General features: G+C 46.4%; 1 protein-coding gene across 1 annotated transcript in view; it reads right to left on the reverse strand.

Moving 5' to 3' along the window:
- The window catches only part of LOC133617447 (type-2 ice-structuring protein-like), a 65,647-nt gene extending 48,204 nt beyond the window's left edge, over nucleotides 1–17,443 (reverse strand). The window contains exon 1 of the mRNA XM_072914944.1: nucleotides 17,345–17,443. Coding sequence (XP_072771045.1) covers nucleotides 17,345–17,428 — 84 coding nt within the window. The 5' untranslated portion in view covers nucleotides 17,429–17,443. The remainder of the gene's footprint in view (nucleotides 1–17,344) is intronic.
- Nucleotides 17,444–17,976: the final 533 nt, after the last annotated feature.

Genomic DNA, 17,976 nt, shown 5'->3' on the forward strand with positions numbered 1-17,976 from the left:
CCTGAGGTAGCTGTCGTGCAGAACGGAAAGCGGCGTCAGATAATGATCGATGAACGCCGCCGTTCTGTACGTCTCGCTGCCGCAGTCAGACACAATGGGTCGCCCCGGAGGGATCTCGTGGGGCTTGCTCCACTTGTCTGGCTCCTTGTGAATTTGAGGGAGCATGTAGAACCTGCGGGGGCGAGGATCCGGCTCCCCCATGAGATACCTATGTTGTTTAAAATTGATAAATTTTTTAAGTAGAAGATTATCCAGAATCTTTTCTACCATGGGAATAGTTTGCGGATAAATAGGTTCCGGCAGTGGTTTATAATACGTCATGTCACTCAACTGCCGAGAACCCTCCCATATGTATTGCGATCTGTCAAAAATGACAACAGCACTCCCCTTGTCGGCTGGTTTGATCACAATATGTTTGTTTGTTTTTAGACTATGAAGGGCCTCGACTTCTCCTCGTGTCAAATTGGGAGCGACCGCAGGTGCGCAACCCGAACCGGACATGGAGAGCCCGTCGGACCGGACCATAGCCTGGAATTCCGGAGGCATAAGTCCAGGTGAGGGCTCCCAGCCGGAACGGGCTGTGAACGGTGTAGGTCCGAGAGAATCTTGTTTCTCATAGTATACCTCAAGTTTGACACGTCTGTGGTAGCGCTGGAGGTCAAATTGAAGTTGATGATGCCAGTCGCTACTGAGATTAGTGGAAGGAATGAAGTTGAGGCCCTTATTGAGGAGGGAGATTTGTAAGGGGGTTGGCGTGAAATTATGGGCCAAATTTATCACGTTCTTATTACCCCCCCGAGCGATCGGGATTATGGGGATGCCAAGTTTAAAAAGTCAAGCCAGTGCTTGAGCATCAACTTGGCCGTGTCCCGAGTCCAGTGGACCAGGTCGGGTTGGGTCTCAAAGTCCCGGCTGTCGAGAGCCGGGATGTGAGCATAATTGTTCCTGATTAAACTATTCAGCTGCCCGAGGTTGTTTTTCTGCTCAACGGGCAAAGCGGCCGAATAGTTAATCAGGGGGATTAGCACTCGGGCCCGTGGGAAGGTAGCCACGGCCATCCTGAGTGCCCCTTGGAGCTGCTTAATAGCGGTCTCCTTAACTTTCTGCTCACGATGGTTGATCCCAAAGGCTAGAACCAACACTTCAACCGGTGCAGCAATTACGGTCTTGCGTAGGATGGCCTCCGCGTGTCTAAAACTGGCGCCCGGGTAACTGTCGATCTGAAGGTCGTCGACGTAAAAAGGTGGTAGGTGGGACAGATTGGAGTCGCCGATCACCAAGAATTTCTTGTTGGCCGACAACTTCCAATCCATCATCCTCCTACTCGAGACCATGTGTCTAGTGGGTCTACGGGGGGAGGCACTAGTCGTATCCTCTACCAACTCGACACATTCTGGAATAGACAGGTGTTGTGGAGTGTCTGGGACAGAAGGCCTCTTGTGTGGCTTCCTTTTTAGTGCCCCAGGGAACAAATGTGCCCAATCGGGGGACTCCTGAGGAAGCATCTCCTGAGGGGGCGTCTCCTGAGGAGGCGTCCGCTGCAAGGGTGAGTCCTCATAGTCCACCATAGGAGCCCCGGAAAGTGTGGGCCCCCGTGGTGAAAATTCACCCTGTGGTGCCGTCTCCTCTGCCGTCTCAGGCTGGAGAGGGGACCAGTCGGGGGTCGCGGAAGAGTAACGAGGGGACATCACCGAAGAAAGCCCCCGCTCCTGTTCTTCATCCCGAAGGTCGATCAGGAGAGGCGAGGAGGCCGTGGGCCCCCCTGGTGAGTCATCGTCGTCCTCTGTATGGGTGGGGGTGTCCTGGGTTTGATCCGCCCCGGAGCTTGTGGACCCACGTGGTGAGTCATCGTCGTCCTCGGTCTGAGTGGGGGTCTCCTGTGTGTCTTGTCTTGCAGGTGATCCCAGAGGAAGCCCCCTGCGACATGCAGGAATAAGCTGGGTGGGCGGAGCCTCGCCGAGGGTGTCCTGGGCAGGCCCGCTGTCCGTGGCCCGGGGCTGTGTCACCCTCTGCTCCCTGGGTGGTTCCGGTCGACGAGGAAGGAAGATCGAGGCAACCCGTGCTGGAGGGATTGCTTCCCGATCCACCTCAGGAGACCAATCTGGAGCCACGGCGTCGGTGCTGGTAGCCACCGAGACCCGGGCGACGACCCGAGCCGGAGGGCTGCTAGCCCGTACCACCCCAGGAGCCCCGTCAGGGCCCGTAGGGTCAGTATGGGTGCCCACCGATACCCGGGTGGCGGTCTGGACCGGCAAGGACTGGGCCGGGCGTACCACCTCAGCGTTGACAGGGGGGTCGGCGAAGGCCGCGACGATCAGAGCCTCGGCCTTCCCGAGGGTGTCCCCCATCAGTCTGCGTCCCAGATGTTTCTTGGCCCATGTAGAGGCCAGCTGAAAAGCGGGTCTCCAGACCTCCTCAATAAAACTGGTTATCTTGTCCAATTCCACTTGTAGAGTGTTTTTATAATGGTCTCTTAAAACCTCAACAGTCATTGTTGCCCAAGTCTTGGCATTGCACCTGATAAGCGTCTCAACGTCAGGGTTAGAGACCGCTGGTTTAATCATGGTGGCAAGCGTCTCTTCCATTTTTATTATGGACTGTGGGTGAGTGTCTTTTGTAACATTATTCAAATGATGTGTTATTTTGATAATATTATAAAAACACTGTGCTTTTAAATTCCCCTCCATGGACATTGTGGAATTGTCAGGAGGTGCACTCCTCCGAGAAGCGTCCTGACGCTTCTTGCGTGTCTTCTTGGGACGGGGAGGATTGCGGGGACGTCTTTGAGGCGAATATTCCGAAAAATAATAGTCCTGAGAATATTGCCTTGAAGGCCTAGAGTAAATGTCTCTACTGGAATTACGAGAGCGCCCATTCCTCCTGGAAGCATCCCGGCGTTTCCTACGTGTCCCCCTGGGGGGAGGAGGATAGCGGGGACGTCTTTGAGGTGAATATTGTGGCCTAAAGTACTCCTGAGAGTGCTGTCTTGAAGGCACAAAATTCCTATTTTGGGCAGGGCGTGTGTTTCTCCTATAATTCCACTGAGGGGCGCTGCGGCGCTCTTGATGTAGGTCATCAAAATGGCGGCGTGTCTGCGGGTAGGGGCGACGCGGATAGGAATCCTGCCGTCCCCGTGCTACATCCGCATAAGACCTTTGGGGCCGCTGCTCATACCACTGAGAAAAATTATCCTCCTGGTCATAATGACCACGTTCTTCTTCCTGGGTGAGCCACTCTGCAGGCGCAGTCTGACGCCGCGGTGCGCGTCTTCGCCCCGACCTCACAGGAAGCCATTCGTCATCGAAGTAAGACATATTGTAAAATTATTTTAATATGTCTTTGGTGTGGATGGTGTTGGAATGGTAAGCGAAAAAAGGTTTGTTCGCTTTATAAAAATAAAATGTCTTTATCCGTTTCTTTTGTAAAAAAAGAGAGGAATAATACATTCCACTTTTCTGCTGCTCCCTAATTTCCGTTCCGCATTTTCCAGCACACCTTCAACACGTCCACAGGTCTGTGGATTCTCACACAGTTGCTTTTAGCTGCTGGCATAACACGACAGGCTCTTCTCACTCTTTTCTGTGTCTCCCTCTCACAGACAGCAAGCGCACCTTCTTACACACGTCACATACTGTCACGTCATACGTCACATACGTATACGCCCTCTCCCAGCAGAGAGGTAGCAGCATGGCTAACGTTAGCTGTGATGCTAGCGCAGCCGTGCGAGCAACGCTCCATCTAAGGTGCGCGCTTGCGCAATTACGCACTGCTCAAGCGTCCTCTGCGCACGGCAAATCTATGCCACGCACAAAATCAAATAAAAAAATAAGCGCATAACAATGTTCGACACACGGACACGACAGAGAAAACAGTTTTCGTCATCATTGTTCAAATATTGTGACGTCTGATCTCCGTTCGGTGCCACACGTCCACACCATCAAAATGCTGAGGCAAACATTTCCACATCAACACCGTATGAAAAAATGTGTGATTTTTTTAGTTGTGATTTCCTTCTCTGCATGAAAGCAGCATATATGAATGCAGTATGAAGAAGAATGTTTTAATGTAGACATGCAAGCCTTGAAAGAAAATGTTGAAAACCATCCATCCATCTTCTTCCGCTTATCCGAGGTCGGGTCGCGGGGGCAGCAGCCTAAGCAGGGAAGCCCAGACTTCCCCCTCCCCAGCCACTTCGTCCAGCTCCTCCCGGGGGATCCCGAGGCGTTCCCAGGCCAGCCGGGAGACATAGTCTTCCCAACGTGTCCTGGGTCTTCCTCGTGGCCTCCTACCGGTCGGACATGCCCTAAACACCTCCTTAGGGAGGCGCTCGGGTGGCATCCTGACCAGATGCCCGAACCACCTCATCTGGCTCCTCTCCATGTGGAGGAGCAGCGGCTTTACTTTGAGCTCCCCCCGGATGACAGAGCTTCTCACCCTATCTCTAAGGGAGAGCCCCGCCACCCGGCGGAGGAAACTCATTTCGGCTGCTTGAACCCGTGATCTTGTCCTATCGGTCATAACCCAAAGCTCATGACCATAGGTGAGGATGGGAAGGTAGATCGACCGGTAAATTGAGAGCTTTGCCTTCCGGCTCAGCTCCTTCTTCACCACAACGGATCGATACAGCGTCCGCATTACTGAAGACGCCGCACCGATCCGCCTGTCGATCTCACGATCCACTCTTCCCTCACTCGTGAACAAGACTCCGAGGTACTTGAACTCCTCCACTTGGGGGCAAGATCTCCTCCCCAACCCGGAGATGGCACTCCACCCTTTTCCGGGCGAGAACCATGGCCTCGGACTTGGAGGTGCTGATTCTCATCCCAGTCGCTTCACACTCCGCTGCGAACCGATCCAGTGAGAGCTGAAGATCCTGGCCAGATGAAGCCATCAGGACCACATCATCTGCAAAAAGCAGAGACCTAATCCTGCAGCCACCAAACCGGATCCCCTCAACGCCTTGACTGCGCCTAGAAATTCTGTCCATAAAAGTTATGAACAGAATGGGTGACAAAGGGCAGCCTTGGCGGAGTCCAACCCTCACCGGAAACGTGTCCGACTTACTGCCGGCAATGCGAACCAAGCTCTGACACTGATCATACAGGGAGCGGACCGCCACAATCAGACAGTCCGAAACCCCATACTCTCTGAGCACCCCCCACAGGACTTCCCGAGGGACACGGTCGAATGCCTTCTCCAAGTCCACAAAGCACATGTAGACTGGTTGGGCAAACTCCCATGCACCCTCAAGGACCCTGCCGAGAGTATAGAGCTGGTCCACAGTTCCACGACCAGGACGAAAACCACACTGTTCCTCCTGAATCCGAGGTTCGACTATCCGGCGTAGCCTCCTCTCCAGTACACCTGAATAGACCTTACCGGGAAGGCTGAGGAGTGTGATCCCACGATAGTTAGAACACACCCTCCGGTTCCCCTTTTTAAAGAGAGGAACCACCACCCCGGTCTGCCAATCCAGAGGTACTGCCCCCGATGTCCACGCGATGCTGCAGAGTCTTGTCAACCAAGACAGCCCTACAGCATCCAGAGCCTTAAGGAACTCCGGGCGGATCTCATCCACCACCACAGATTCCCCAGGCACTGCTTCCTCATAGGAAGACGTGTTGGTGGGATTGAGGAGGTCTTCGAAGTATTCCCTCCACCGATCCACAACTTCCGCAGTCGAGGTCAGCAGAACACCATCCGCACCATAAACGGTGTTGGTAGTGCACTGCTTCCCCTTCTTGAGGCGGCGGATGGTGGTCCAGAATCGCTTCGAAGCCGTCCGGAAGTCGTTTTCCACGGCTTCCCCGAACTCCTCCCATGTCCGAGTTTTTGCCTCCGCGACCGCTGAAGCCGCACACCGCTTGGCCTGTCGGTACCTGTCCGCTGCCTCAGGAGTCCCATGAGCCAAAAGAACCCGATAGGACTCCTTCTTCAGCTTGACGGCATCCCTCACCGCCGGTGTCCACCAACGGGTTCTAGGATTACCGCCACGACAGGCACCAACTACCTTACGGCCACAGCTCCAATCAGCCGCCTCGACAATAGAGGTGCGGAACATGGTCCACTCGGATTCAATGTCCAGCACCTCCCTCGTGACATGTTCAAAGTTCTTCCGGAGGTGGGAATTGAAACTCTCTCTGACAGGAGACTCTGCCAGACGTTCCCAGCAAACCCTCACAATGCATTTGGGCCTGCCAGGTCTGTCCGGCATCCTCCCCCACCATCGCAGCCAACTCACCACCAGGTGGTGATCGGTAGAAAGCTCCGCCCCTCTCTTCACCCGAGTGTCCAAAACATGAGGCCGCAAATCCGATGACACAACTACAAAGTCGATCATAGAACTGCGGCCTAGGGTGTCCTGGTGCCAAGTGCACATATGGACACCCTTATGCTTGAACATGGTGTTCGTTATGGACAATCCGTGACGGGCACAAAAGTCCAATAACAAAACACCACTTGGGTTCAGATCCGGGCGGCCATTCTTCCCAATCACGCCTCTCCAGGTTTCACTGTCGTTGCCAATATGAGCGTTGAAGTCCCCCAGTAGAACGAGGGAATCACCCGGGGGAGCACTCTCAAGTACTCCCTCGAGTGAATCCAAAAAGGGTGGGTACTCTGAGCTGCTGTTTGGCGCGTAAGCGCAAACAACAGTCAGGACCCGTCCCCCCACCCGAAGGCGGAGGGAAGCTACCCTCTCGTCCACCGGGTTGAACTCCAACATGCAGGCTCTGAGCCGGGGGGAAACAAGAATTGCCACCCCAGCCCGTCGCCTCTCACTGCTGGCAACGCCAGAGTGGAAGAGAGTCCAGCCCCTCTCGAGAGAACTGGTTCCAGAGCCCTTGCTGTGCGTCGAGGTGAGTCCGACTATATCCAACCGGAACTTCTCTACCTCGCACACTTGCTCAGGCTCCTTCCCCCCCCAGCGAGGTGACGTTTCACGTCCCAAGAGCTAGCTTCTGTAGCCGAGGATCGGACCGCCAAGTGCCCTGCCTTCGGCTACCGCCCAGCTCACATTGCACCCGACCTCTATGGCCCCTGCTATGGGTGGTGAGCCCATTGGAGGGGGGACCCACGTTGCCTCTTCGGGCTGTGCCCGGCCGGGCCCCATGGGGACAGGCCCGGCCACCAGGCGCTCGCCATCGTGCCCCAACTCCGGGCCTGGCTCCGGAGGGGGGCCCCGGGGACCCGCGTCCGGGCGAGGGAAATCTGAGTCTGGGTTCTTGCATTTCCATAGAAGTCTTCGAGCTGCTCTTTGTCTGATCCCTCACCTAGGACCTGTTTGTCTTGGGAGACCCTACCAGGGGGCATGGAAGCCCCCGGACAACATAGCTCCTAGGATCATTGGGACACGCAAACTCCTCTACCACGGTAAGGTGGCAGCTCAGAGAGGAGATGTTGAAAACATTTCCTGCAAATGGGTGCATTTCTACCCTATATTTTAACTTTAGATTTATTCTCATATCAAACTCTTTTGGCTGTCTTTTTGACACTTACATCCGGCGCCCCCCTCCACACCCCGGATTATAAATAATGTCAATAATTCAATGTGATTATCTTGTGTGATGACTGTATTATGATGATAGCATATATCTGATAGTATATGTCTGTATCATGAATCAATGTAAGTGGACCCCGACTTAAACAAGTGTAAAAACGTATTGGGGTGTTACCATTTAGTGGTCAATTGTACGGAATATGTACTTCACTGTGCAACCTACTAATAAAAGTCTCAATCAATCAATCCAAACACATAGAATCATCATACTGCTGTGATTATATGCATCAAGTGTTCATTCAAGGCTAAGGCAAAATATCGCGATATATATCGTGTATCGCAATATGGCCTTAAAATATGGCAATATTAAAAAAAGGCCATATCGCCCAGCCCTAGTTCAATGATGCTATTTCTGTTTGTCATGTATAATTTGGTCTATTTTGTGTTTATCCTTGAAGAAACAGGTCAGTTTCTTGTTACCAACCATTGTGTATTATTCAAACTCCCCTAATTCAGCTGGCTAGTTGTTATCAAGAGTACTAAAACCCTTTTCAACATGATTCTGACAACTAAGTAGGCTAAATAACTTTAAACTTCAATACATGCTCGGATAGGTCAGTATCGGTATCGTATCGGAAGTGCAAAAACAATATCGATATCGGATCGGAAGTGCAAAAACCTGGATCGGTGCTGCAGAAGAAGACAACAAGCCACAAGAGTGAGCAGCGATCGTTTGCTTGCACTTTTAACATGGAGGATTACATATCTCAAATAAAACCGTTTTCTAAACTGGACTTTCAATGGAAGCAGGAGGTAATACTTAAAGGAATATCTCCATCGAGACAGAGAGACTTTTAAAACTGAAGAAAGATAAAGAAGGCTTCTATAAACAGGTTATCCATGCTTTTGATCAGAAGCAGCTGCGCATGGACTCATAAGTAAAGGTAAGACCATAATAACGTTTTTTTTGTAATTAAATGTGCTTTTCATGATGGTATCCTTACATCACTCAAATTTATAAGCGCAGGCCTAAATTTACCCCACGCCTTTTGGTAAGCGCAGGAGTGAGAAGAGGTTTTAAATCAATTAGCGCCCCGACGGCTATTCAAGGAAATACGGTATGTGACGCGTCGACGCACAAAAACGGCGTCGACATATTTACGTAATCGATGACGTCGACGCGTCGTTTCAGCCTAAATCTCATTGTAAAGAGAATTCCATAGTTGAACCCCCACCACTGATATGCACATTTGTTTTCAAGTTGTCCCTGAATACCCATGTTGGAAATGACCTTTTCTTCTATGCTCTTCATTCTCACAAGTGATGACAAACATTTGTTGTCAATTTGCTGGTAATGTTTTACTTGTAGCCTTAAACGTGACACATGATGTCTGTAACTTTACTAGCTGCTGTAGTTTCATCCATCCATCCATTTTCTACCGCTTATTCCCTTTGGGGTCGCGGGGGCGCTGGAGCCTATCTCAGCTGCACATGGGCGGAAGGCGGGGTACACCCTGGACAAGTCGCCACCTCATCGCAGGGCCAACACAGATAGACAGACAACATTCACACACTAGGGCCCATTTAGTGTTGCCAATCAACCTATCCCCAGGTGCATGTCTTTGGAGGTGGGAGGAAGCCGGAGTACCCGGAGGGAACCCACGCAGTCACGGGGAGAACACGCAAACTCCACACAGAAAGATCCCGAGCCCGGGATTGAACCCAAGACTACTCAGGACCTTCGTATTGTGAGGCAGACGCACTAACCCCTCTGCCACCGTGCTGCCCCTGTAGTTTCAATAAACCATAATTAATAAATAATATGTTAGTGTGTTCTAAGTGATCTACTTTATGAATAATCTTTTCTGTAGTTGATACAATGCCTTTATGTTACTCTTATGTGTTCCCCCACACTTCCACACAGTAGCTGATGTATGGCAATGTAAGTGTGCACAATTGCCCTATAATCTAACACATATTTGACCTTATTTAATATAAAAATACTCTTAGACATTTGTTTCCGTACATGTGCAATATGAGATTTCCATGTCAGACCGTCATCCAGTATCACTCCTAAAAATCTAAGTTCAGAAACCCTTTCAATATCAATTCCATCTATTGACAGTGTGATCCTTTCCTCCCTTTTCCTCTTACAAGACATCATGAACTTTGGTTTTTTTTACATTTAATGATACTTTATTGACATCAAACCGTCTCTTAAGTTGAATCATTTCCTGTTCAATAATGTTTGATAATGCTTTTAAGTCATGTCCCGAACTAGAAAAGTTGGTGTCGTTCGCAATGAATACAAATGTCAATAACTTTGATACCTCACATATATCATTCATATATAAAATAAACCATTTTGGTCCCAAAACCGAACCTTGTGGAAGTCCACATTCAATCCTCATGTGTTCAGATGGATTACCCACAACCTCTTGTCTATTATCTAAATAACTTCGTAGCCAGTCTAAAACTACTCCTCTCACACCAAATGAATAGAATAGGGATCCATCTCGGTTCACACTCCATTACAGTAGGTGGCGGTAATGCACACCACAAGGTTGCTTGCCAACCGCCATAAAAAATCAAAAGAAGAAGAAGAAGAACGGGCGTGCGTGCGTGAGGGGACGTGACGTCTGACGTCACTACCCCTAGCGGTTTAGGGCACGTATCCAGAACATTCGGGATGTCTGGACGCTAGCTGGAGGTGAGGCGGGAGCGAAGAAAAGTGGAAAAAGAGTGTTATTCGTCAAAAAACCCACACGACGACGGTCATTTTTTCGCCGTGCTATTGTAAAATGGTCTTTTATCTGTGTTTTGTGTTCCGGCTCCAGAATTTGAAAGTTCCGCGCGTGAAGCCGGTGAGTAACGTAGAAAATGAACGTTTCAAAAGTTCAATAAGGTTAACTTAGGCTATCTTTTGCTCGACGCAGTGAATGTGTGCAGGTTACATGCTACGATATTGCACATATTTCCAAGTGGTTGAAACCAAAGCCTATGACTTTATTGTCAGTGTTGTTTGTAGGCCCAGGTCGCTAACGTTACTTTGTTACTGTCAACAACGTAACGTTAACGTTGAGGGTAACGTAGTGGAAACAGACGTTCTTTGCCTTGATAAATATGCAGAGGACGACGTGTTTCAAATATTGGTGAAATGTTTGAATTAAGCAGTTACTGCATATGTGAAAGTTTTTTTGAAATGATCAGACTTTGGAGAAAAAAGCAAAATCATAATATGTTCAGAAGGGCTGTCTAACGGAGTCGCCCTCGCCAATAAGGGATTGACCACGTAATGCAGTACACTATACATCATCATATGCATTTTGCATCTTAAGTCACATTCTCTGTTATGTTATAGTACCATAGAGTGCTTGGAAATAAAGTTTGTCATTTTGAGCAACATTTGTGAGTATTTGTTCATTTTAAAACACCATTTGGTTATGCCATTCACCATGATTTGGAAAGAAATGACATTTGTTTATTGTCTCCCTGCAGATCTTGTGTGACGTCTCTGCGCCACACAAGAGAGTACAAATCACACAAGAGACTGAGAGAGAGCAGATACTGATAGAGAAACTCATGCACACAACCTTTGGCCTTCGCCGGCGACACATTGTTCAAGGAAGTCCAGGGGTGCGGGAATTCCTGGAGAACTGGCCGGCCTCACAGGTAAATATGTAGTATGTTTTGATTAGTAATAGTTCATCAAAATCATTGCCATGTCTGATTGTTTTTACACCGAAATATTTATATCTGTACAGGTGTTTGCAGAGTTTCATCGTATTACAAATGTGAATCGACGCAACCAGTTCTACTGTGAACTTGAGCGCTACACACCAAAACTGGTTGCACTGTATCGACAGAAGTCCTCAAGGACTGGAAAGGGAGCAGAGGCACTGCAAGAGATGCTGAGAATTGATGACTTGGAGGTAAGTTTATGTTTGCCTTTTTCATGGGGACAATGTTGATCATATGTGTTGTCATTGCAGATTATAGACGCCTTGATAGTAGTCAGTCATAGATGACTGTTTTTAACAGAACTGAAGCATGCACACTGTTATATCAGTGACACGGACTGGCTATGCTGGCATTTTCTCTTGTTTCTCCATCTAGGAAGAATATGACATCAACATGCGACGCACTCTGGTTCTTCGTGGACTTCCAGTGTATCTCCGGGAGGATGACACTGAATTCTACAAAACCTGTAATGTAAGTATGTCTCTGCAGCCAAAGTTATGCTTGGAGATTTGAGGAGATGAGGAGGAGGAGGAAGGACAGGAGAGGAGGGGAGGGGAGGAAGAAGAATGAGAGGAGAGGAGGGGAGGGAAAACAATGACAGGAAAGGAGAGGAGAGGAAACAATGACGGGGAGGAAGAAGGAGCAGAGGAGATGAGGAGGAGGAGAGGGGGACTATGCATACTGTATGTTTTGGCTCTACAAACAAGAATTGTGTGACATCCTTCTGGATTGGTTATAGTTGATTTTCTTGTGTTTTGCAGGGTGAAGATGAGATGGAGACCACTGGCGTTTCTCTCTGTGGCCCCTGACTCCACTGGTTCCAGCAGCTTCAGCCCGGAGAACATATCCATCGTGATAGAGGATGAAGTTGTTATGAGCGAGCTTCCCAGGTTGGCTGATGCGTTTGTGGTGCTGCTTGGTTCAATCTATGCATCACACTTAGATCAGTGCTTCTTAACCCGGGTTCCATCCAACCCTAGGGGTCGGCCTCAGGGGTTCAGCGGAGCCTCCGCCACGGAGGTAAAGACACATCCGACTTATCGTGTAAATAAAAACTTCTCCCTGTCGGCGTATTATGGATACTCCCAAACAATGTTCCCTCTAATTTTCCATCTGATTTGCCGGTTGTTTGATTGATCGATTGAAACGTTTACTAGCAGATTGCAAAGGAGGAGAATACATGATATGAAACAGTACAGTACATATTCCGTACAATTGACCACTAAATGGTAACACCCCAATAAGTTTTTCAACTTGTTTAAGTCGGGGTCCACGTTAATCAATTCATGGTAATGTGTGTGAGGTGTGTTATTTGTTGTGAGTTTATGCACTGTGTTGGTTTTGTTCTTTGAACAAGGTGATGTTCATGCACGCTTCATTTTGTGCACCAGTAAAATAACAGCACTTTTTCTTGAATTTGAAAATTTTTTTTTTTATTTTTCACTAAAGTGAAACTGGCGGGGCTCGGTACCTCCAACAAGGTTAAGAACCACTGACTTGGATTATCCAAAGAAAGTCACTCACACATTCACATTCATCCAGAAAGTCCTGCTGTGTCTGGATGATAACAAAGCACTGAAGCCATGCCTACTCTGCCTGAAAAATGACTTGTTCAAGTTTGAGTAACGAAGCAGCTGAGAAGTGCATGCCTGCACTCATTAACCATGCATAAATGTGCTTCAGATCAGCATCATTATTGCAGCCATGTTGTTCTACTGTTAACCTGTCTGATTTCCATAGACATGTCTGTTCAAATGTTGAAAGCACTTTTGCGTATGCCCAGTGGGCTTTTTATAACTTTAGAATGAGAGGTAAATATTTAGTTCATTTTATTGTACTGCCTCCTTGACCTCACTGAGCTGAGTCAGCCCTCAGTTGTAATGATGATTCAGTTATTTATTTATATTAGCTTTTCTTTTCTTTTCTTCTGTTTTATTTGGAATGTTTTTTTATTTTCCTCATTTGCACACATTTAGATGTCTGCGCTGCTGCTTTCATAAGTTTTTTTCTCTTCCTTGAGAAAATACAGTGCAGAGAAAGGGAAGTTTGTTCATCCCCAATCATTCAAAATAGGCTGCTAAAATATATTTGTAAAAAATAAAAGTTTGACTCCAGGTGTTGCACTTTAATGTTATTCGACATTTCACAGTTTTACTAAGTCTGTTCTGGGAAAATAAAAAACTTAAAATGTAACAGTTGTTATTGCCTTTTTAAAAGGTACGTTTTAAGGTGCTGTTTTATACCCTAATAAATTGTTGACAGTAACACTTTAGTCAAGAACCTTTTATTGCAAGGATGAGGTTTCTCTTGCACATGACTATAGTTCTACAGTTACATGTACACAACAATATGCACAACTGAATTTGCACACTTTTGGCATGTCTTTGGGGGACAGAACCTCTCAGAAAACACAGCTCTCTAAAAACAGGGCATCTTGCACATTAAGTCGGCAAGAAGTAAATATTTTGAGTTCAAAAAGGTGTAATATTTTGAGTAGATACTATTGATATTAATACATTGTATTCAGTTATTTTTTTCAAGTCCATGTCATTTAGTTTGTATTCAATCAGATCATTTAAAAGGTGTAATATTTTGAGTAGATACTATTGATATTAATACATTGTATTCAGTTATTTTTTTCAAGTCCATGTCATTTAGTTTGTATAAATATATTCAATCAGATCATTTAAGTATGAAGAAGACATAAATACTAAGTTAATGATCATTTAAAATGTTATATTGAACTTTGAATATAAATTAAGTCAACTGAACACACATTTTTAAGTATACTGTAACTCAAAACATTTATTATGATAACTTAAAAAGTTTTTACGTTATCAGTTACAGCCATGTATTGTGAGATTTTGGCCAAAAACCTCCTTCCCTCAGTCGGATCATTGAAGATGGATCTTCCAACATGACAATGACCCAAAGCACACAGCCAGGAAAACCAAGAAGTGGCTTTGTAAGAACCATATCAAGGTTCTGGAGTGGCCTAGCCAGTCTCCAGACCTACATCCAATTGAAAATCTTTGGAGGGAGCTGAAAGTCTGTGTTACTCAGCGACAGCCCAGAAACCTGACGGATCTAGAGAAGATCTGTGTGGCGGAGTGGGCCAAAATCCCTCCTGCAGTCTGTGCAAACCTGCTGAAGAACTACAGGAAACGTTTGACCTCTGCAATTGCAAACAAAGGCTACTCTACCAAATATTAATGTTGGTGTTCAAACACTTATTTTCAGCTTTATCACACAAATAAATTGTTAAAAAAAATCATAGATTGTGTTTTATGGATTTTTCTTTTTAGGTCATCTCTCATACAGCGGACATGCACCTATACCATGGACATTTCAGACCCTTCCATGATTTCTAAGTGGGACAACTTGCAAAATAGCAGGGTGTTCAAATACTTATTTTCTTGACTGTATATGTACTGTAAATAAGAACGACTTAGCTGATCTGAAAAACTCTGAAAATCCTATGAAATGTTTAACAAGCCATCCTATAATACAACAGCTATTAATGTAACAATACAATAAAACAAATATATAAATGAGTTTTTTTCATTATTTTATCAATAGGCTAATGTATATTACTTTATATAGATTCTACAAGAAACAAAACTTAAAACCTAATTTATTTACACTTGCAGACACAGGGTTTCGTGCAGCTTCACTCATTGTAAAGGAAGACGGAAGTCCACGCAGGAGAAAAATGACTACAAAGATGGTTTCTGGGTTTTTCTTTATATATATATATATATATATATATATATTGCTCCTGATGGCTGCTGGTTAGCGCCTTGCATGGCAGCTCCCGCCATCAGTGTGTGAATGTGTGAATGTGGAAATACTGTCAAAGCCCTTTGAGTACCTTGAAGGTAGAAAAGCACTATACAAGTATAACCCATTTATTCATTTATCTATATTATATATATATATATATATATATATATATATAGTAGGGGTGTGGGAAAAAAATAAATTTGAATTCGAATCACGATTCTCCCGTTGTGCGATTCAGATTTGATTTTTTTTTTTTTTTAATCGATTTTTTTTTTACATTTTTATTATTTCCATCCATCCATCCATCCATCTTCTTCCACTTATCCGAGGTCGGGTCGCGGGGGCAGCAGCCTAAGCAGGGAAGCCCAGACTTCCCTCTCCCCAGCCACTTGGTCCAGCTCCTCCCGGGGGATCCCGAGGCGTTCCCAGGCCAGCCGGGAGACATAGTCTTCCCAACGTGTCCTGGGTCTTCCCCGTGGCCTCCTACCGGTCGGACGTGCCGTAAACACCTACCTCAGGAGACGTTCGGGTGGCATCCTGACCAGATGCCCGAACCACCTCATCTGGCTCCTCTCCATGTGGAGGAGCAGCGGCTTCACTTTGAGCTCCCCCCGGATGGCAGAGCTTCTCAATGAACACCAATGAGTTGACTGATGATCTTTATCACACCATTTATTCAGAAAGTGTAAATAACGACAAATAAAGATAGAATACTATTAACCACAGCATGTAAGTGTAAAACAACCACAACAACTTTAGGATTTGAAACACACTTGCCACCCTGGACACCTCCGAATTCGGGAGATTGGTGGGGGGAATATTTATAGCTACAATACACTGAAATTCAAGTATTTATTTTATATATCTTTCATATATATATATATATATATATATATATATATAAAGAAATACTTGAATTTCAGTGTTCATTTATTTCCACATACGTATATATGCACACACATAACACTCGTCTCTACTCATTGTTGTATTTGAAGTGCAATGCTTTGCAGCCAGTAGCAGTCTTTGAAGGAGCATAGGTATGGGCAGCATCTGTGACATTTCATTTGCAGGAAAGAAGTGATTTTAGGCTTGAATTCTCTGTCACTATCTTTTTTTGGACATTACTACTTGCCGTAGTTTTGAAGCAATGCATGATTGGAATCGGGATGTTGTGTGTCAGTGTATTAATGTGCCGGCTGGAATAAACACACGCTGAGAAATAGCTCCGTGCCTGCCTACTTTATGGCTTATAGATAAAACTATGGATGACGGAGACATATATACAAACCCCGTTTCCATATGAGTTGGGAAATGATGTTAGATGTAAATATATGCAAATCCTTTTCAACCCATAGTCAGTTGAATGCACTACAAAGACAACATATTTGATGTTCAAACTCATAACTTTATTTTTTTTTTGCAACTAATAATTAACTTAGAATTTCATGGCTGCAACACGTGCCAAAGTAGTTGGGAAAGGGCATGTTCACCACTGTGTTACATGGCCTTTCCTTTTAACAACACTCAATCAATCAACCAATCAATGTTTATTTATATAGCCCTAAATCACAAGTGTCTCAAAGGGCTGCACAAGCCACAACGACATCCTCGGTACAAAGCCCACATACGGGCAAGGAAAAACTCACCCCAGTGGGACGTCGATGTGAATGACTATGAGAAACCTTGGAGAGGACCGCATATGTGGGTAACCCCCCTCTAGGGGAGACCAAAAGCAATGGATGTCGAGTGGGTCTGACATAATATTGTGAGAGTCCAGTCCATAGTGGATCCAACATAATAGTAAGAGTCCAGTCCATAGTGGATCCAACATAATAGTAAGAGTCCAGTCCATAGTGGATCCAACATAATAGTAAGAGTCCAGTCCATAGTGGGGCCAGCAGGACACCATCCCGAGCGGAGACGGGTCAGCAGCGCAGAGATGTTCCCAGCCGATGCACAGGCGAGCGGTCCACCCCGGGTCCCGACTCTGGACAGCCAGCACTTTATCCATGGCCACCGGACCTGTGCCCCCCCCCCCCCCCACAAGGAGGGGGGGGGGCACAAATGTTTGGGAACTGAGGAGACACATTTTTGAAGCTTCTCAGGTGGAATTCTTTCCCATTCTTGCTTGATGTACAGCTTAAGTTGTTCAACAGTCCGGGGGTCTCCGTTGTGCTATTTTAGGCTTCATAATGCGCCACACATTTTTACATCTAACACAATTTCCCAACTCATATGGAAAGGAGGTTTGTAGATAGGATGTACTCACTTGTCATGTGTTGTAGATAGGATGTATTCACTTGTCATTGTACATTTCATTACCACATTTGGAGGTGTGGAAATGGCCACGTTGCCATCCAGCGCCGACTGTAGCGTGGCGTGCACCTTCCACATCTCCACCTTCATTTTTGCTTGTCCTCCTCTGCTGTCCTCAGACGCTCAGCAAACTTGTGTGGGCTCCAAGTGATGGGCAAGATACCTGGAACATGTAAGCTGCAAGTTAGTCTCCATGAAATGTAGCTAAGCTACGGGGGAAGCTATCTCCGGAGAATTTGCTTAGTAGGCAAATAGTGAGAGCATTCCTGACTTGCTCTTTAGTTGTTTTCCAGTCCATTCAATGACTTGCACTTTACATCTCCACATTTATTGTCACATGTGCAGACTTTGACCATTTTGTAATGTTCTGAATTTGGAAGAATATACCTGGACATAGTGAAGTGGTTTTTATTCCAGCAATGATATTTACAAGGTGAAACTAATAGTGTTCTCTCGCTACAACACGCTTCACTTTACACGGCCTCGCTGTTACACCCATCTTTTTTGTGTGTGTATTTTTTTAGGCTTTTTTCCTTTGTTTTTACAGCACATGATTGCGCATTGTGTTCTGCATCCTGATTGGCAAAGGGACTGTAGACCATTGTCAATCAATCTTCTTATGCCATGTGTCCTGTACA

The sequence above is a fragment of the Nerophis lumbriciformis genome, linkage group LG16 (genome assembly GCF_033978685.3).
Source record: "Nerophis lumbriciformis linkage group LG16, RoL_Nlum_v2.1, whole genome shotgun sequence".
Taxonomy (NCBI): Eukaryota; Metazoa; Chordata; class Actinopteri; order Syngnathiformes; family Syngnathidae; genus Nerophis; species Nerophis lumbriciformis.